General features: G+C 42.0%; 1 protein-coding gene across 1 annotated transcript in view; it reads left to right on the top strand.

Annotated features, from left to right (window-relative positions):
- MTUS2 (microtubule associated scaffold protein 2) overlaps positions 1-21,230 on the top strand; it is a 320,319-nt gene that overhangs the window by 230,072 nt on the left and 69,017 nt on the right. Inside the window, exons 7-8 of the mRNA XM_074901374.1 lie at positions 1,576-1,737; positions 19,517-19,615. Coding sequence (XP_074757475.1) covers positions 1,576-1,737; positions 19,517-19,615 — 261 coding nt within the window. The remainder of the gene's footprint in view (positions 1-1,575; positions 1,738-19,516; positions 19,616-21,230) is intronic.

Genomic DNA, 21,230 nt, shown 5'->3' with positions numbered 1-21,230 from the left:
AAATGGACACATCCCCTGGCACCGGGTAGAGATGTCCTCGTGAACAGCTGCAGTGGAGACTGGGCCAGACTCGGTCAGATTTTCTGCTGATGTGACTTTACTGAAGTCGGCAACGTTCTGTCAGCAGATAATTCTGCACATAATCTTAAACATTTGTTACAGAGGTGAAAAATCCGTGTAGTCTGGTTATAAAACAATGACCTGATGTGCTGAGGGGTTGTTGTGTGCACAGCAGTGTAAAGGTGACAAATGCTTCAGGTTTTTCTGTTCCTGTGTACAGTATACTGTTTTGTTTGAATTTTTAATGTGGCTTATTGTCTGAACAAAGGTCAAATGTGTTTGTAGAAGTCCGTGTGTACTGCAGATATGCACTTTAAGATTTATATGCAATCAGCATTAAAGAATGGCAAAACTTAAAGCTGTTTTGTCAGAGCCAAAAGATATATTCTTTTATCAGAAGAAAGGATTTTATTTTCCAACCTGCACATTTTTCCTAGTGTATTTTCAGTAAGAAAAGCAAAAAAAAATATGTCTCCTTTACTTCTGCACATTTAAGAAGCCTACATCTTAAAAATACTGGAGACTTGAATGTGCCAATTATTAAAATAATGTTATCATTTTCCTGCTGATAGTACCTAAACAGTATTGTAACTTTTTAAAATAAAGGAAATAAAAATTATAGCCCTTTTCTGAAATTGTGTATATTTCTTGACACTATCTCCACTCATTTTTTCAAACAAAATGTTCATCCTTCTGCAAACACTGAAGTCTACATGTTCTATAATCTTTTGCTCCTCTTAGGCTTTATACTCAGTCGATAAAGAAGACACTCCAACTTTGCCTTGTTCAAATGTTAAGAAAAGGTTGGTTTCCTTATATCTACAAGGAGCCTAGAATGTCAGTATTCTCTAGATGGCAAATGCAGGAAGAGACCAAACCCATTAGAGGTTTTGAAAGAAGTCAATATAAACTGGAAACCTTGGCAACCTGAGATTACTTATGAGAATATGATTGAAGTGCGTGTGAGAATTAAGACAGAAAAGTTTTTGTTGTTTTTCATCTTATTATTCAAATGTCTGAGTGTGGTCTGAAGGATTGTTTGTGGGAAATCCCTCCTGGGTGGGTGAATGTGGTGCCTTGCACCACTGATCCCTGCTATTCCCCTTTACTCTGACAACCATCAATTCCCAAGTGTTAGGGTGAGTGTGTAGGGTAGCTCCTGTAGCAGCCACAAAATCAAAAATGGCTCATCCACCCAGATATTTAGAAATTCCTTGGTTTCTTTATGAGCCTTGCAGCCAGATACCTTTATGGAGCTAGACCAAAAGCAGGTGTTAAGCTCCTGTTGGAGTCAGATTCCAACAGCTGCCAAGAGTTAACATTTAAGTAAGTTGTTGGGAACTCTTTATTTCTACATAACTATTTGTACTGGAGAAATACCATGTCACTTAGCCCAAGTTGCAATGCGAATATGTCTTTGTAGATTATAGTTGCTGATAAAAGCTCAGTCTGTATGCCACAGTTCACATACATTTTTTATGAACTTATAATTAGAGCAAATTTGGTGTCCTGCAGGTTCCGTCTTTGGAAATGAAGAACAAACTACTCCTAAGGCATCAGCACCTTCTAAAGATGTCCCCAAGGGGAGCAGCAAGGGCACGACACAGGTATCGAGCAGCACAGCGACTCCACGCAGGAGCTTACTTCCAGCACCAAAAACTGCTACAGCACCTGCTGGTAAGTGCTCCAAATCTGAACCACCTGCATTAGGCCAAAAAATGCAGAAACCTTATTATGATGCTATTTTACTACTTACTCAACTAATTTTCATTCCATCCTTGGGCCCACTGCCAGTGTGCTGATTTGAACTCTGTTTGCTGTAGTCTCTTTGAAACACAGTCAACAACACAGCTATAATCTCATTTTGTGAACTGTCTGGAGTTGAAGGCATTTAGTGTCGCTAACTACTATGCCAGAGATTTAGTATATATGTTATTGGTTCTCATCAAACAACTTTTTGAAAACATTGCATTGCTTTAGAGACCAAAGCATTTCACTGATCAGATAATTGTGATGGTGAAGGCTCTGGAGCACAGGTCTTACGAGGAGCAGCTGAGGGAACTGGGGGTGTTTAGTCTGGAGAAGAGGAGGCTGAGGGGAGACGTCATCACCCTCTACAGCTCCCTGAAAGGAGGCTGCAGAGAGCTGGGGATGAGTCTCTTTAACCAAGTGATAAGTGACAAGACAAGAGGTAATGGCCTCAAGTTGCACCAGGGCAGGTTTAGACTAGATATTAGGAAGCATTTCTTTCCAGAGGGGGTTGTTAGGAGTTGGAATGGGCTGCCCAGGGAGGTGGTGGAGTCCCCATCCCTGGAGGTGTTTAAGAGTCGGGTTGACACAGCGCTGAGGGATCTGGTGTAGTTGGGAACTGTCAGTGTTAGGTCAATGGTTGGACTGGATGATCTTCAAGGTCTTTTCCAACCTAGACAATTCTGTGATTCTGTAATTCATTGCTTGGTATGCTTGCAAGGATGAGAATATTGCCCTCTAAGTTTAAGCAATTTGTGACGTTTTCACTCAGAGAGGGAGAAGGAGGCAAGTAAATAGAGAAAAAAACCCTAGTCTTGTTTCCAAATTACCTAATTTTGTTTCCTTACCTAAGCCCTCCTTCATCTTGATCCACCTATGTCTCAAATCAGCCAGCAATAATTTGTAGTGTCTCACACAGGAAAGTTTACAGTTTTCTGTCAAATGTGTTTTTTGTTGAAAAACATGTGTATCTCTCCATCATCTCCTGCTCACACTTGTTTCATGATGCCCCTTCTCTAGCCTGGCATTTGGACACAGTGTATGAACTCCAGGTGCCCCTTGGCAAGGATGTAGGGGTGTATCTTCTTGGGTAGAACTCTACCACTTTTGCAAAAGTAAAGACCAGTTCATGCTGCCTGCACTTGAGGGCTGCTAATGCTGACCTATCTGCCTGCCCACTCAGTGGGAAGAGATGAGGGTACCTGCAGCAGTGAACATCTATTACACACTCAGTGCTGGCAATGTAAAGACCCAATTTTGGGTGTACTGTATGAGGTAGTGCTGTTCATTGTGACTTGCAGCAGGGTCAGTGTGATTACTGGTCATAATTATAAAATAAGTTTAAAAGCATGGCTGTAGAAAACCCCTTCCCTGGTTACAGATGACATCTCCTCACCCCAGGAGGTTTCAAGCACTTTACTACCCACTTATGGACAATGTTCCCCTACCCCGTTCCAGCTCCTGTTTGACCCATTTCCTTTCTGTCTAATGTGGCCCCAGAACTTACCTTTCTTCACTGCCATGGCTCCTGGACATCCATTGGCCAAGATTTCAGAGTCCCCTGAGGAGCCTGATGAAAGACATGGAAGTTCCTCAGGGCCCAAGAGATACTGCTCTAACCATAGCAAGCTCTCGCACACCACAGTCTCTGTGTCCCCATGTCATTCCTACTTCCTCATTCCCCCAGGAGATCCTCCAAGTCCCTCAAGGGAAAGGAACATTAGTGATCATTTAAAACAGCCATTTTAAAAATCATTATTGGAGGAACCTACTGATGAGAAAACTGTGCCTAAACTGGTCATTGAGCTCTTGTATGTGGCTACCAAGGTCAATATTTCATTTTCTAATGTGGAGGGGAAGAAGTAATGTGGTTTCAACATTTATATTCCTAGAAAGCTCCTCATAGATCAATAAGACAATGGGGTGCAGGAGGTGTAACATAGAATTGTAGTGGGTGAAATATACTCCACTGTGTTTATATGACAGTAGTGAAATATTAATTTATTTGACCTAAACAGTACCTGGATTTGTTCCACAGATGATCTGATACAAAGTTACTCTCCAAAGCCAGCACATTTTTCAGGGAGCTTTTCTATTGTTACTAGTAAGCTGGAACCTTGGAGCTGCAAGAACCTGCATGTGCCTGAATCTTTCTTTACTCCTGCAGTTTTCATGGCTCTACATGTTTTCTCATTGAAGCAGCCCCTAGATCCACTTCAATGAATTTTTCCTTACTTTCCCACCACCTTATTGTTTTCCCATTTCTATTGTCCCCCCTCTCCTAAGATTCTCCTTTAGGTTTGATTTTTAATTTTTAAATACTTTTCTACTTCTGTCCCTAAAATATTGTAGCTTCATATCTGCCTGTTTAGAGAGAACATTATGCAGAAAGACAAATCAGACCTTTTCCACTCAGCATTTTCCTTTAGAGAGACAGTTTGGATAGGCCAGTTCATGGTCTTGAGTAAAGGGTTGTGTTTGTCTGTACAGAATATTAAGGATTAAAGAAAGGGAGAGCTTGAATAAGAGTATAGAAAATTCCATCAAGTTAAGATTAAATCTAACAATTCAGATTCAAAAATGAAGAATTTTAAGTAAGTTACCAGCCTTATCCAGTCTGGCTCTTAGTCAACAGAGTGTTTAATCTCTGGATAAATCCCACTGGGTTTGATAACACACGCTGCAAATGAAGCTGGGAAGGAAAAGAGGCTACAGCAGTCTTTGACTAGTATCAGATTTGCCCATAGACATCTCCAGCAAAAGCCTTTCTTTTCCGGCTAGTGGCATGGGCATGATAAGTTTTAAAGGGCTATTTCAAGTCTCTGTAGAGGAACTCTTCTGGCCTCTGGGCTTCTTTGGTCACAGGCAAGAAGACCTGGGTCTTCTACTACTTGTGCAGTCTCACACGAGTGAGTGCTTACCAGGGAGGTTTCAGTACCGAGGCACTGCAATGAGATGGCACCATGGTGTTTGATGTGCAATCATGCTAATGTGGACACGCAAAATCTAGCACAGGCAGGACTAACCATTCAGTAATGGTTCAGGCTGTCACCTCTGAGTTCACACAGGTTCCAAATCTCAGACCCACACAGGAGAGCAGAAATTACAACTTAATGCAAAACAATATTGATCAAGTAGTCGGTTTCCAGAGTGTTTGTCATCACATCAGGGCATAAACACTGACAGGGAAAAGAATTACTGAGACTGGCAGAAAGCTAAAGTTGACTTTTAATTTGGGATTTTAATCTATGAAATTATTTAATCCATGAAATGACTAGGGATTTTTTGCTGGATTTTGCTACCTCTGGAGAAAAAGCTGAAAATTAAAAGGCCATACAGAATTTGGATCATTATGAGTTCTGCTTCAATTTTCTTCCTTCCCAATAACCTTCATCTGCTCAGTGTCCTGAGGCTGTCAGTACATGTTTTCTGTGTCATCACTTAGTCTTGGTGTAGTTTCCTTCAGAGCATTTGTTATTGTCTTTGTATGATCCTCCAGCCTGCTTCCATGGGTGCACGCAAAAGGAAACTCTTTGGCCATGCTTCAAGTTGGCCAGAAGTGATCTTGTGGGTCTTAACATCATGCTGTGTCTGAGTTATTAGGCCCATCAGAGAAAAAGCAGTATAGCTTCTGAATTGGATTCACTTCCCTCCAGGCTCGGGAGGGTAGAGTGCGTTGTTCAGTCCTTGTGTCTGGGGGTGCATGGGTCCATATAGGTGTGCCCTGTGCAGGAAGTGCAGTGTTCAGGCTTGCACTGGAGAGCAGTCAGTTTTGTTCATCCCATTTCAAGGCCATTAGTCTGATTCTGCTCATGTTTCCTAAGCTGGGAATCTGTCAGTGTGAAGAACAGGAGGGAGGTCAATCCAGCAGCCCACCATGGCCTTTCCATGCCAGGGATGTCATTGCAATTGCCCACATGATTGCTTATGCAAGCCACAGTAGCAGAGAGCCAGGAGGGATGCTGACAGAATGTGTTAGATCAGTCAAAACTGGAAAAGAGTTGAAATTATTCTCTCCCACTCTGGGTGTCAGGGGCTCCAGGTCACCTGCCCAGCCTCCTGCCAGAAAGGCACCTCTGTTTCTACCAGCAAAGACTGGATGCAGCAGTATGTGGAGTCCATTTCCACCACCTCACTGAATTTACAGTCCAGTCTTGATAGGGAGACTCTGTCAGGTGAGGTAAAACTTCCCTGTTTTATTATGGAAGGAAACTAAACATGTAAAGTAGGGGTACCTGGCTGTGTTATGCAAACAGACACAGATTCTGAACAGGAACAGCTGGCAAATTTAGAAACTTGCTGTAATTGTATGCAACGGACAGAAACAACAGAAACTACGTTAGTCCAATGCTTTAGTTTAATTTTTATATGACTCAAGGTAGCAGCAGTTGTATCAGTTGTCAAGTAATGAATTTTTTAATTAAAATGGTGTCATGGTTCCTCACAATGATAGGTATCTGATGAAAGCAAAGGCTGAAATAAATCAAAGCAATGATAAAGGGTTTTATAGCAAGTCTAATCCTGCCTCTCTTGCAATAATATATGAACTCTGTCTATAGATCCCAATGTGATAGGGAGCCCTACAGAATCTAAAATCTGTTTAAGTGTCCTTTGGGCAGTTTTGCACATCTTTTAAATGATAAAGCACAAAACCATTTTTTAAAAATTGAACTCTATTAAATTGGAAGGAAGACACAGATCAAATGAAGCAAGTGGAGAAAGGGCAGTGAAGTGTTCATATTGCCCTGGGCTTTCTCATCGCAGGCAAAGGCAGGCATCTAACAAAAGCCCTTTACAATTGTCAGATACCATATTTTAAATATGGCAGAGAAAGTGCACAGGTGTGCTGAAAAGGCCAGTCTCCAAAAGGATGTCCTGCAGCAGATAGAGGATGTAAATGTTGAAAGTCTGCACGTACAGACACTGTAAAAGGACTGCTTGTAGTGCCATTGCAAAGTGGAAAGAAAAATCACAGGCTACCAGTCTATGCTGGGCAAGTCTGTCATTGTTGCTGGACATCACAAGGCAGGAGACTGATAACAGTATGGGAGCAGACAGGTAAAATTAGTGTTTCAAAAATGTTTGAAGATAAAAGTTAATCCACACCCTCCCCACACCTGTGTCACTGATACTGGCATGTCATAAAGATGATGAATGTCATGCTTGGGGTGGCAGCCAGCCTCATTGCTGCAACAGCAACACTGAAGAAACCTTCACCAGTGCTCTAAATTGAAGGGATGAAATGTCTTGAAAACAGTGGAATGAATAAATTTCTAATATTTTCCTGAAGTATTACATAATGGCAATTACATGCACAAACAATCCGAAGAACAGAAGAGCATCCATGATGTAGGAAGACAGAACAATAGAAAAGACAAATGACTTAAGATGTTCTTGAATGAAACTACAAATTATCTTATATCCAGTGACCATTTTGGATGCCCTTGTACTGAAGGTAGTCTTTGTTCTCAAAGGGAAAGCAGTTACAAGAAATCCAGATGCAAGTTTTGAGGAGGGGCGTAGAGCACAACCTTCCCAGTACATGTGCTTTAATTTATATGCTGGATTAAGGAGTATTTAAGGGAAGACTCAGAGTATCAACAATACATTTCAGAAAGTCTTAGCTGGACATGGATTCATCCTTATCATGTTTCATCATGTTCCTGGTTAGCACTATCAACATTTTTTTAACAAATGTATAAGATATCCACCCCCAGGTTGCCAGGGTAGCCTTGGAAGATAAAAGAAAAGGTAGCTTACCTGACAGTCCCTTCCTGGGAAGGACAGCCTTGGCCTTGTGAGCCTGCTTGTTGCTTACCTCTTATTTGCAGCTGGATCATGAGGACATCTGCAAAGGGATGACTGGTAGGGCACATGCTTATCCTCCATCTCAGCCCAGTTTCTCCATAGCTGAACTGGCAGCAGCCCAGCCCCACTGTAGAGTCATAGTTGGAAAGAACTGAACACCACAATCTCCTGTTCCTTTTTTTGCCCCGTGGCAGGAGACAAGACACTGCACAGAGGCTGTGTCCAAGGAGACGGGGATGGTCTCTGCCATGGATGAAAGTTTTTAGCTGGGAGTGAGACATGTATCTTAGTACCATATACCCCTCCTTGTGGATGGGGGGAAGTCCCTGTGTCCATCAGAAAGGACTTGCAACACAAGCCAACACTATCTTGAAAGCAAGCCATATTTTCCCATCAGAAAAAGTGAATCAATAACATGACCTTAGGGGTGAATTTTGCATTTGAGGAAGAAGTCACCAGCTTCATTCAAAGTCAGAATGCCAGGCTGACCCATGAGCAGCATTACTGGTCAGACATATAGTAAAGCTTTTGAAAAGTGGGGAAACCACAATGATTCATTCTATATGTTCTGTGTATTTGGAGAATGATCTGTGGATACTCTAGGTATAATACTGCTAGGAATCACCCAGCGGTAATTGCTATAGGGCTTGATGTTGCATATGTGTTTATAAACACATACTGCATCTGCCCAGACTCCTGTGCAGGACATTGTGATTACTAAACAAAAGTGCTTAGAAAACTCCACGGTTACAGCTAAAGTGCACAGATACTACATGTATTGTATACAACATATTTATGAAAGTGAAAGGGCGAGAAAGTATTTCAGAAAGAGGATGGCAGTCATTTCAATATAAACATTTTCTATTGTTTATATTTAATATATTAATAGTATATTTGTGCAATATCAAGCAATGTAAGAATTACATTTATATTTAAGATATACATCATTTTAAGTATGTATGAATAGTAAATTAATTCACAAAAGAGCATATCTACCTATATTAATGAGTTGAAAATAACCAACAAAGTCACGCGAAAGATTTCATGTGTTAGATGTTACCTGAGAAGACCACCTGTACTATAAATTCTCATTTAAAAAATAAATAAATAAATACAACTGCTCAAAAGAGATTATACTCCTGATATTTCACTAAAAGTGCTTGTCAAATGAATTGAACTACAGGGAATAAAATATATTTAATTAATGAAAATGGACTCCTATGGCTGCTACTGTGCAGTGATTCAGATGATCAAAAAAAATTCTGGCATGGGACAAATGGCGGTGGAAGATCATTGTCATGCAAATTGTTTTGAGGACACGAACCAATTGCCTTTCGACTAGTCTATGACAAGAGTGCACTTAATTAGCTCTCAGGGTGTTCCACAGCCCTTTTTTTGTGTGTTATTAGATCCCTTTAATATTTACATGCCTGTCAACATATAAAAAATGAAAAAAAGCATACTTGACTAGAAAAAGTGAGACAGGTCCTTTAATTTCACTTAAACATATTACCTGCTTTGAGAAATACAGTGATAATCTGACTAATATTTACCATTTCTATTATTGTTTCATGTTTATTTGAAGATGAAAGCAGCTCTCCACTTTGCAGCTAAGATCCACCTCTGAAAAGACATATAAATTTCCTCTTTCCACAGATGTTGATAAAAATATATAATGTTTGAGGCACACATATAATGATTTTTCTGTTTTAAATTTCTCTGAAAACATGGGAGTATCTACAAAAGGCAATGTTCAGAGATAGCAGATTAACAACTTTCCACCCTCACAGGGGATTTATTTTAAAAACCTCTTAATGTTCACCATGGGACAACTCAGATCCTAAATCAAACCAGGCTCTGATTCTGTCATAATTTGGACAAAACCTTTCAGTTTGACATGGTGCAATTAATTAGTGGTGTATCAGGTGAGCCCTTCAGGGTGCATAAAAAACCCGTCAGCATAACACACCACAGCAGTTAGCAATCCAAGAGGATTGTGTCTGTGCTGTGCAGTGGAAAGGGGATTCAGACAGTCAATTTAGCAATTCCTGAGCAGGTGCTGACAGTTCTGAAGAGTCACAAAGTACAGCACCATGCAGGCATACCTGCTTAGATACAAAAGCAGTATAGTGCCTTCACCCAGCACTGCAATCCATTGATGATATTTAAATTACCTTAGACCTAGGTTGTTTCCTGGCCAGGAGTGTTGGTTTTGTCTGCTCCAGGCTTCCCATTCTGGAAGGGGCTTGCACAGATCAAGCCTGGGAGTGACATATTCTCTGCATAAAATCATGCTGGCAGCAACTCAACAGCATGAATGTGGCCTGAAACCTCTTCCTGCAATTCCCTTCTCATATCCAGGTTCTTCTGTGATTGTCTAGGAAAAAGTCCTAGGGTATCTCAGATTGCTGCAGACCTTGGATGGACAGACAATGAGGTAGGTGGAAAAATGGCCAGACCATCAGGCTCAGGGTGTTGTGATTCAGAGGTACAAAGTCCAGCTGGTAGACTTTGGCATCCATTAGGGATTGATACTGGTCAAATTCTGCTTACCGTCTTCATTAAAAACCTGAAAAGTGGGATAGAGCACTCCCGCAGCAAGCTCACAGATGATTGCAAAGCAGAGGGAATTGGTCAACATGCTGGAGGCCAATATGGCTGCAGTTCATCACCAGGATGGAGAAATGGACCTGCAGGAACCTGATGAAGTTCAAAAAGGCAAATACAAAGTCTTGCCCCTTGGGGGAATAAGAGTACGCAACAGGAGAGGCTGGGGCCAGCTGGCTGGGAAACAGCTCTGCTGAAAGGCCCTTTGTGGGAGTCCTGCTAGACAGCAAGTTGAACCTGAGCCTACAATGTGTCCTTGCAGCAAGAAAGACTAGCTGTATACAAGGGTACATTAGCAAGAGTATGGCCTGCAGCATCAGTGGTCCTACCCCTTTATTCAGCGCTTGTGTGGCCACTGTGGAGAATCTCAGGACAAGAACAGTGTGACATATTGGAATAAGAGCAGCAGAGAGCCACCAAGATGGTCAAGGGACTGGGATGTGCAACAGGACAGGTCAGGAGGAGAGTCTGGGAGAGCTGGGGTTGTTCAGAGAAAGCAAAGGGAGATCTTATTGCACTCTTCAGTTATCTAATGGGAAGATACAGAGAGAACAAAGCCATACACTTCTCAGAGGTGCACAGTGACAGGGAAAGAGACACTAAACACAAGTTGGAACACAAGAAATTCTCATTGTTTGACCACATGTGAAGATTGTCTCAAACATCGGAGCAGAATGTCTAGAGAGGTGATGAATCCTCCATCATTAGAGATACCTGTAACTTACTTGGACAAAGCCCTGTGCAATCTGCTCTAGTGCAACCCACTCTGAGCAGGAGGCTGGACCAGAGGACTTCAGAGGTCCTTCTGATAAAGCTGATTGTGCAGTTCTGTGTGCTATGAACACCTTAGGCCCACAGTTGAATAAATGTGCCACCATAGGCACAGCAACTAGTGTGTTCTGTAGCGCTATGGCATCTTTTGCACATTCAGGAGTAAGTAATGAGCAGGAACGTCTAGCTAAAGGGTAGGTCTGCGCTGGGGACGTAAGTGCATGGCTCCCACAAAGGCAACAGGACTTGCATGCAATTCAGGAAGAAAAGAAAGTATGGCTCAATCACTGCATCTAAGAATTTGAGAAGTGGCTTACATCTGACCAGCTCTGCATAGTTTTTATTCACTTCATGTAATACAGCTTCCTGTATGGTCTCATCCCTGTTGGGTCTTGTTCAGCTACATCCTTATCTCAGAACATAGAAACCCACAGAAAATCCAGCTTGGTATCTCTGAACTCTGCTGTCTTTTGAAACTTTTGTTCACCTTCAGGATACTGGGCTCCCTTGTTTGTGACTGCAGTCCTGATCCAAACCCTGAGCATCAGATTGCTGCTGGTTCCAGACCTCAGGTCTGTCCACCAGACTGGACTTGCCACCCAAAGGTCTATGAAATTAGGGAGCTGAATGATTTTATATTTTTATGCCTCTTTGTGGGGTTTGGGATGTGTGCGTTACGGCATACCTATTTCAGCTTGGTTATTGTTCTTATGTAATGTTTAGCTCACAGACAAATAACTGACTGTTATTCCCCATAAGAAATCTAATTTCAGTGCAATGACAGTGGCAATAAGGAATTCATTTGAGCAGCTTGTTTCTACTTGGCCCATTAAACTAAAGACAATCAAAAGCATTGTTCAAAAAGCTAACCCAGTCAATTCCTGTGCTTTTACAAGTACCAGTAAATCATATGTAACAGGGCAGGTTGTTAAATATAATCAGTCAAGATGAAAAATAGGAGGCCAGTGTTATCACGGCTCTCACCAGCAAGCTCAGTGTAAAATGTGCTTCTTTTAATCAGCTTCTGCAAAATCCAGACAACACAACCTCAGCAGGAGGGAGAGAGATGAGCTAAGGTCATCTGAGGGGGGAAAAGCAAGCACCAGTTCTCTTGCAGGGATGAAGGGAGAAGAGTCTGCTGCCACTTTGTTCCCCTTTGCAAACACTTTCCTTTAAAAGCTGAATAGTGAATACACGGTGGGTTACATTCATGTTGTTCCTGTACTGAACATAGGGATATGCAGCACTACACTGCAGGTGAAAGTGAGACGTTCAACTCCAAGTTTTCCAACCTCTGTCCTGGGAATCACTCTGAAACATGCCAACTGTGTAAGGAAGCAACAATAAAATGCCATGGGACCATGTAAAATGACGGGAAGAGGAGTAGCTGTTTTAACTCTGCAACTAATGTTGGATGTTCTGAGTTACCCTGAGATTTTCTATTCAGTCCAAAGAATGGTTCATTTTTTCAGGTTTAATTTTTCCTTTTTTCTTTTTAATACCAGATAAAGAGACTTTTCTTTTTAATATAGAAAGAAAACAATCACTTTCAGATGAGTCAATGAAATAGTCCTTGTCCTTTTTTTTCTTAACAGATTGACTTTAAATTTGAAACAAACACAAAGGGAAAAGCACAAGTATTAGCAGTTCTACTTCAACAAATACATAGTCTTTTTCTACATTTATTCACAGTCTTTCAGTGTCTCATAGATCACAGGAAACAGAGTCTCTAGAGAGAATCAGACTGCTCTTATTCTACAGAATCCATCATATTTCCAGCTTTGCTCAGTCTGTCTCAAACAATGTGTGCATGGACATGTCATTATTCACTAAGGACATGACTGGTTGTTGGTATCAGGGGGAAAGGCAGAAGAAAGCTCAAAGTGGCTCTCTGTGTCTGTGAGCCCCTGAAAACACTTCCTTGGGTTTTTTAAGCTTTCAGACTGCATTAGTTACTTTATAAAATAAGCCTGAGAACAGCTGGAATCCTACTGAATGCAACCAGTCCCATTGAATTGTTAATGATGTCTACAGCATGTTAGGATTTGTTTTGGAATAAATACTCAACACGTAATTTGTTAACATGTTTTCAGTCCAAAGCGTGAAAGCAAATTGAAGCCTATCCCACCATACCGGCTTTTAAAGACCCAGAAAGGTACAGGCAAATACAAGCGCTGATTATGCAGCAGCTCTTAGAAGATGTCTCAGATAAGGTGTATTTAGCTCTGGTTCCCAGGCTAACATTCAGCAATGATGGAGGAATGGAAAAGTGGCTTTGTTCATGTCATGGTTTAACCCCAGCTAGCAACTAAGCCCCACACAGCCACACACTCACTCCCCCCATGGGCAGGACAGGGGAGAGAATAGGAAGAATAAAAGTGAGAAAACTCGTGGGTTGGGATAAAGATAGTTTAATAGGTAAAGAAAAAGCTGTGCATGCAAGCAAAGCCAAACCAGGAATTCATTCATCACTTCCCATCGGCAGGCAGGTGTTCAGCCATCTCCAGCAAAGCAGGGCTCCATCACTTGTAATGGTTACTTGGGAAAATAAGCACCATCACTCCAAACGTCCCACCATCTCTTCCTTTTTCCACCAGTTTTATATGCTGAGCATGAGACCATATGGTATGCCATTTGGTCAGCTGGGGTCAGCTGTCCTGGCTATGTCCCCACCCAACTGCTTGTGCACCTGCAGCCAACTTCCTGGCGGGGTGGTGTGAGAAGCAGAAAAGGCCTTGACTCTGTGTAAGCACTGCTCAGCAATAACAAAAGTATCTCTGTATTATCAACACTGTTTTCAATACAAATCCAAAATACAGCCCTATACTAGCTACTATGAAGAAAATTAACTCTATCTCAGCCAAAACCAGCACAGTTTGCTGTTTTTCCAACTGATTGCTGAATGATTTAACATGTCTGGAGTGTTTTGCCTGTATTTCTACTGATTTTGCTTTTTCTTCTTCTGTTTGGTTTGAAGCAGGCTGTGTATGTTAATTAGGAAATGTAAATACCTTTACAGAACTGTGCATTTGGATGTATTTTTCAAAAGCAAATGCTGTAACCACACTAGTAGAAAACATGAGCAAGTATTTATGCTCATAGTTGTCTTATGGCCTGAAATATCCTTTCCTGTATACAAGTATAGATTTCAAGAGAGAGAAAACATTGGGAGATTTGTAACCTTAAATGGAATGTAAATTCATATAAAAATTAGTAGTTTGTGGCTTTAATTCCTGGCTACTGGAAAGGCAAATTCATACTCCATGAGTTCCTGTAGTGAAGGGGGTCGACAGAGCCTTGGAAGGTGTTCCTGGAAGTTAGTGAAGGTTCCTGCTCTGCCAGGGACCTTTTACTGGGAGGGTAAGAACCTTGATTACTCAGCGTCCTGATTTAAGCCCAGAGGGCAACTGAGCACCACACAGCCACTTGTTCACTCCTTTTTACCTCAGGAATGGGGAAGAGAAAGTAAAACAAAAAGCTCAGGACAGGAAAGGATGACTCACCCATTATGGGCATGCGCAAAAGACAGACTCGTTAGGGGAAGAAAAAGAACATGAATTTAGTTTAAACACCACCACCACTTAATTTTCCAATCAAACAGAGTAGGACAGTGAGAAATACAAGCACATCTTAAAAAGACCTTCCCCCCACCCCTCCCTCCTTCCTGGGCTCAGCTTTGCTCCTGATTTCTCTCCCTTCTCTCCCCTGGTGGCACAGGGGGCACAAGGATGGGGTTGCAGTCTGTTCATCACACGTCGTCTGTGATGCTCTTTCCTCCTCAGAGGGGAACACTTCACACTCTTCCCCTGCTCCAGTGTAGGGTCCATCTCATGGAAGACAGTTCTTCATGAACTTTCTCTGACATGAGTCCTTCCCACAGGCTGCAGCTCTTCACAAACTGCTCCAGTGTGGGGCCCTCCCACGGGTGCCAATCCTCCCAGCAATGAACTGCTCCAGCACGGGCTTCCCTCAGTCATGGCCTCCTTTGGGCCCAGTCACCTGCTCTGGTGTGGGGTCCTCCACCTGCAGGTGGCCATCTGCTCCACCATGGACCTCCATGGGCTGCAGGGGCAGAGCCTGCTTTCTCACCACAGGCTGCGGGGGAGTCTCTGCTCCAGGGAACCTCCCTCACCGCTCCTCCTCCTTTCTTCCACTGACCTCAGTGTTCATGTATCTCCCTCACAGCTCCTTCTCACCACTCCTCCTCCTCCTAGGTTCCTCTTCTTAAATACATTGTTGCAGAGGCGCAGCCACCATCTCTAATTGGCTTGGCCTTGGCAAGCCGCAGATCTGACTTCGAGCTGGGGGAGCTTCAAGAAGGTTCTTACAGGGGGACACTAGTCCCAAAACCCCTCCCCTGCTACCAAAACCCCACCACACACACAAACCCACCACACACAGCCAGCAGGAATAAAGCTAACGTATGGACATTTACCACAGACCTAATTGGAGTGCCATATTTCCAGCTTGTGGGCAATAATTCTAAGAGTTTGGAAGTAAATTTTATTCCAGGTCAGAGTTAATATAAGGTTTTTAAAAAAAATTTAGAACAAAATTAAAACAGTGCACAAGTTCAAGAAATACACACTTGTGGTGCTTAATTTCCTTTTATAATTGTATTCTACATATTTTTAATATTTTATGATTGCACACACAACACCTTTTGACATTTCAAAATACATATGACAGTCAAAGTATTATTTGAGGTTTTACACAGGTTCAGGCCCATAATAATGACTGAAATGTTTGTCTTGTTTCCTGAGTTACAGTGGAGCATCAAACTTTTTATGTACATTATAAACTTTGAGTTACTCCTAGTACACTCTGAGGTAGAAAAGATCAAACAGTATAACCTCCTGCTGTGCCATACCCTCCAGTACAGCATTATGCTGATCATCATGCCAACACTCTCCTGCAGATTTTTTTAAACTTGAAAATCTAGATTTCTGTGAAATGACAAATTCAGAACCCAAACTCTTGCCATTTAAAAATTAGTTTTCCCTGCAGAGATTTCTCTTGATATCAACATGTTTTCTAAATGTTTCTCTTTTAACCAACTAACAGCTATTGTTTCAAAAGAGAAGAGAAAGAAGAAACCCTATTTTTAGAAAAACATTCAGCACAAGTTCTTATTTGAGGTCTGATGCCAGAGACGGCTCTTCCCCTAAGATTTCACTGTGGGTGATGAGCTTAGCAGAGCGATAACTGTTTGCTCCTGTGGACTGTCCTTTCTTTTGCCTGTTGTGTTCTTCCTAAATCCCTCTTCACTAAGGATGGCCACGGAGAGGCCACCAGGACCCTTCTACTTATGAAGAGGAAGTTAAAAAGTCGCTAGCTCCATGTGCCCCTCTCCCCAGTTCCTTCCCAGCAGGGCTGGGCTGTGCACTGGCTCTTCCCTTGCTACACAACCCCTCCTCACTTCCCCAGTTGCTGCACTGCTGTCCCTACCAGACCTTAGGAGCTCTCCTAATCTTGTAAACTGAAGGAAGGCAGTCATCCTTGTTTCCTACTCTTCTGTCCTTGCCAGGGCAGCTATTTGCACCTTTTTCACAACCTGTGTCAGGCTCTGCCGATCTCCCACCTTCTGGAGCCGATGTTTCCCATGCAGCTGTCCCTGACATGCACAAGCATCTGCACCCGTGTGTGACACTCACTGCTCTCCACAGACCTCACCTTGCCCTCTGCAGAACAATGGTGCTTCCTGGGCTTCTTTGCTTCTTTGCTCTCTTTTCTTTCAACTGAGCTCTAATTGGGGAATTGTTCCTTGTTTTCTGCTTAAGGTTAAGAGGCTGAACTAATTTCCCAGGTGTTCCTCATTGAAAGTGTCTCAAAACCAAAAATAGTTAAGTATTTATATGCCCCTTGTTAGTGCTGAAAGCATAAGGAAAGCACGCATTCCCTACCATTGTCTGTGTTTGATGAAATTTACTGAGGAGCTTGGTATATGGCCCACTTGGGCATCATATTTTTATTTTGAAAACCACAGAAGAAACAAGGCCTCATTGCCATGAAAAAGAAATTCTCAAATCTGTAACCATATAAACTATAGCTTATAAAACAAGTTCTGGGTTTGTCTCACAGCTCCCATCTCACATTGCTTTCACTTGGTCCTTAGTAATGAAATGGCGCCATAAACTTATTTTATGTCCTGCTCTGTAATAAAGTACAGTATAGTTGGTGGCAGACACAGGAAATTTATATCCTCAGTCACTTCACTGTGAAAAGTATTGACCACAAATGAAAAACATAGCCTCAACATGTCCAGTTTCCAACCAGCAGAGAAAATGGAGATGGACCAAAGTAAAGGTATGAAGAAGAGTTCAGTCTTTACCAGCCCGTGATGGCTGATGGTGTGATTTGCCTATGAACAGTAGGAGGGAGTCAAAGAGGGTCTTAGAACTTCTCCTGTGCCATCCACCCACAAATAGTTGGCCACAGGGCTTGTGTGTGTGCATGTGCTCTTTGCAGAAGTGCTCTGCAAGCAAATGCTGAGAGACAGTGCTAGAAATACGAAGCTCGGCCTCTGGTGCGTGGCAAATGCTGCTTCCACAGTTCGCTGCTTCCAAGTCCTGATGCAGACAGAAGTGGAAGGGTAAATGATGCATCAAAAATCAGCCTGATACTGCAGTTGTGACTAGCTGTGGCTTTGGAGAGAGTGGAAAACTAGTCATCCAGTAAGCGTCCCCGAAGGTTATAATCCCCATATAAAATGATCACTTTTCTCCACTATTGAAATAGCCACATCATATTTGCATTAAACAAAATGGAAGATAGTGTTAGCTTTTGGATTGCCACTATCTTTAAGCATTACCAAGAAAATATGGTTTTATTTTCCTGCTTCAGATAGTTCAGATTCTGTAGGACATTTTCCTACAAGACATGCATAAAAATTCTCATGAAAGAATTGAAAATTAATAAATCAAACATTGTTTTTCCTTTATGATGAGTGGTTTGTCTTAAAGCTATCTTTTTTCCTGTGTATCCAAGGGCTGTGACACAGTCCTGCAGACTAAAATACAACCCCCAACAAACACTGACAGTAAAAAAGGAAAGCAAATAGGAAAATACATTTATGTCTCAGGGGTTTTCTTTTTCTTGCTCTTCATTCTTACTTCCTTGGTGAATGTTTTCTGCATGAAATCCTGTGGCTGTGACTGTCACGCCATGGGCAAACCAGCAGGGCAGAGCTTTCTTGTTACTGCATTCAGCGTGGTCCCCACAGCTATTTTGATGGGATTTGTGGGTGGGCAGGAGGGGGGAGCTGATCTTGGGTGGTCACTCTGGCTTTCAGATGAAGTTGTATCTAGCTCCCTCATACAAGGAGCAGTTGGTGACTGCAGAGTTTGGACAACTGACAGACTATCCTGAGCCTGTAATCAGAGAGCTCCAGTGGTGGGAGGTGTAATAGCAGACACTGAGTTGCCTCCCACTGAAAAATTAAAGAGGAAAAGCTAGCACATAGTTTCTGGAGATCATAACCCAAGAACTCTGGGGCATGGTGCTGTCAGTGGGAAGAATTAGCAGCTGCAGAAGAAAGGATAAATGCAGAGGTCAAGGAGTAATGTGGGGAGCTATAAACACGGAGAGGAGAGGAGAGGAGAGGAGAGGAGAGGAGAGGAGAGGAGAGGAGAGGAGAGGAGAGGAGAGGAGAGGAGAGGAGAGGAGAGGAGAGGAGAGGAGAGGAGAGGAGAGGAGAGGAGAGGAGAGGAGAGGAGAGGAGAGGAGAGGAGAGGAGAGGAGAGGAGAGGAGAGGAGAGGAGAGGAGAGGAGAGGAGGCAGACTGGCACATGCCTGGGTCATAGCTGGGCATGATGGACAACAACGCAATGGTATGGCCCTGTTGTGTCCTGCACTGGCACAGTGTGGTGTAGGTTTGTGCACTGAATGTGCTGCACCTCTCTGGCCCTGCCTGACTTACTGTACAGGCAGAGACCTGCTTTCCGGTCTGGGGCGTCACATCCAGCACAGCTCTGACACATCCTACCCGCTTCTGGTTCTGCAGAAACCTGCCTCTTGCCTGTATGAGACCCTCTTGGGAAAGCAGTTTCCTAACCTGGGGAAAAAGTTGATAGAGCAGGGCCCTGCAGATAACTTAAGTCAGCTTTGTGCAGTCCTACTCAGCTTCTCTTTCAGCCCAGGATGAGGATGCATGGCAAGGTAAAGAGACAGAACACTGAGCTCAGAATAGATAGAATGAGCTCCCCGTGTAGCTGTTTGTGCCTTAATGGCATTTGTCACTGTGCAGATGGCTGAAGAACCAGGATAGTATGCAAGGCCGCCTTCTGACTTTCTTTAGTGCTGTGCATTTCAGCTCAGCCACATGCACAAAATCATGCTTGCAGAAGTGGCAGGCTGGCATCCAACACAGTAGTACCATGTAGTATCATTCTGTGCAAAGCCTAGGATGTGTATTGGTGAAACGTTTTACCATTCTGGTATGTATCTTAGTGACATAGTTCTGCATAATTGCAAATAATTATAAAATGGTTTTATTTCTACCTTTATTTTTTTCCTAAAATAGGTCTGAAGAAAGAAGTACAAAAAGATCAGGATGCTAACAGACCAGCTGTCTCATCCCCTAAGAGATCAGCGGTAACAGCCACCAAGCTCCATTCACCAGGTATTTATGAACGCAAAAGCACTGTTTCAGGGAAGATTTAAACTTGTTGACTTTGCATCTCTTGTTAACACACTAAAATCTGAGACCTACTATTGTTTAGTGAAGATTGGTTGTGTCCGAGGTTCATTAAACTGCCTGTGAGTATGGCAGACTTTATCATACCAATGCATGAGCTGAATAGACTTAGGTTTTCTTTGTTACAACCATGCAATCATCTCTCCTTCAAAACGAAGAGTTGTTGCTATTACATGTTTAAGGGCACAGGATCACTCTTTTTTTTTTTTTTTTTTTTTTTTTTTAATATATATGTAGAAAGAGAACAGATAGATATAGTGAAATAAAAGACACCTCAGAGAATTACCTGGAGTGAGAGTATATTACTCCAAATCTACTCTTATTGTTGTGCAGAGATACTAAATTTTCTGTGATATTTCCGTGCATAAATGGAAAAGGGATTTTCTATAGAAATAACCTTCCGAGTATTATTGAGGCACTGTCAATTTATCCCTCACTATTGGTCACAAACACATGGTTTTAGCATTTCTAAAGAATACCTTTGTTTATTTACTACACTGAAGAGAACTTATTTCTATTTATGTCTACTAAGTGTACATTAACGAATGTATAAGGTACCTAAAGGCTTTTGTAAGGCTGGCCTTCGACTGATCTAAATGCTTCTGAAATGAGTGGTCATGGTCCCACTGATTTCATTGTGCTTGCAATTTATCTTCTGTTAACTCATTTTTCAGACTCTACTTAAAAAATTTAAACCATCTCTACAGCTATACGATACTTGAGTTATAATTATGGGGGATAGAACCCCATGTTTCTTCATTTGCATGTTGAGCTCTTTGGTTCCTATAACCTTCATGGTGTCTTTATGTTTACTAAATTTAATCCCTATTCTTCTCCTTCCCAACCAACAAAAGCAAGAAAATGGAAGGTTAAATTTAATCTTTCCAGGCACCAGCAGGACTCAGAATGCTTCTCCTTACTAAGATAGTAGGGTAAAAAGATGAACTTAACACTGTCCTCTGAATCATTTAGTATTCAGGCTATTTTGCACCTAGTGAGATCACCAAGAGAGATTCAAAGACAAATTTCTTGCCGGGAGTGCCAGACCATCACCTCACTAGCATTTGTAACAGTGGGACTCCAATTTAAATACCAGCACTCATTGTGGCTGTAGCAGCATGTTACAGCACAGCTGATGGGCTTTCACTGGAATTAGAAAGCAAAATGAAACACAGGCATATTTGTACTGTGCATTTGTATTGTCTTAAGGAGGCCTTAATTTCCATGGGTGACAATGATTTTCAAGGCTTAAATTTTTGACATATCCAATTCATGAGGCCTCAAAGTTTTCTTCATTTTCATGAGAGGTTGAGTAACTACCTTGTCTCTATCAGACTGATGTAGGATTTCTTAAGATTGGTTGTCTGAAATTATGACAACCTAGAATTGTTTACCACTGTAAGAATGAAATAGGAAAATAAAACTCATCTTCATTTATTTTTTTAGAATAGCCTTTAGCATTCTTTGAAATAACAACAGCAGTAACAAGGCTATTTTACACCTATTTAACAATTTCACAAAATAATAAAAGCAGCCATTT

This window comes from Athene noctua, chromosome 1, assembly GCF_965140245.1.
Source record: "Athene noctua chromosome 1, bAthNoc1.hap1.1, whole genome shotgun sequence".
Taxonomy (NCBI): Eukaryota; Metazoa; Chordata; class Aves; order Strigiformes; family Strigidae; genus Athene; species Athene noctua.
Note: the sequence above shows the minus strand (reverse complement) of the source record. Positions and strands in the feature narration are given on the sequence as shown.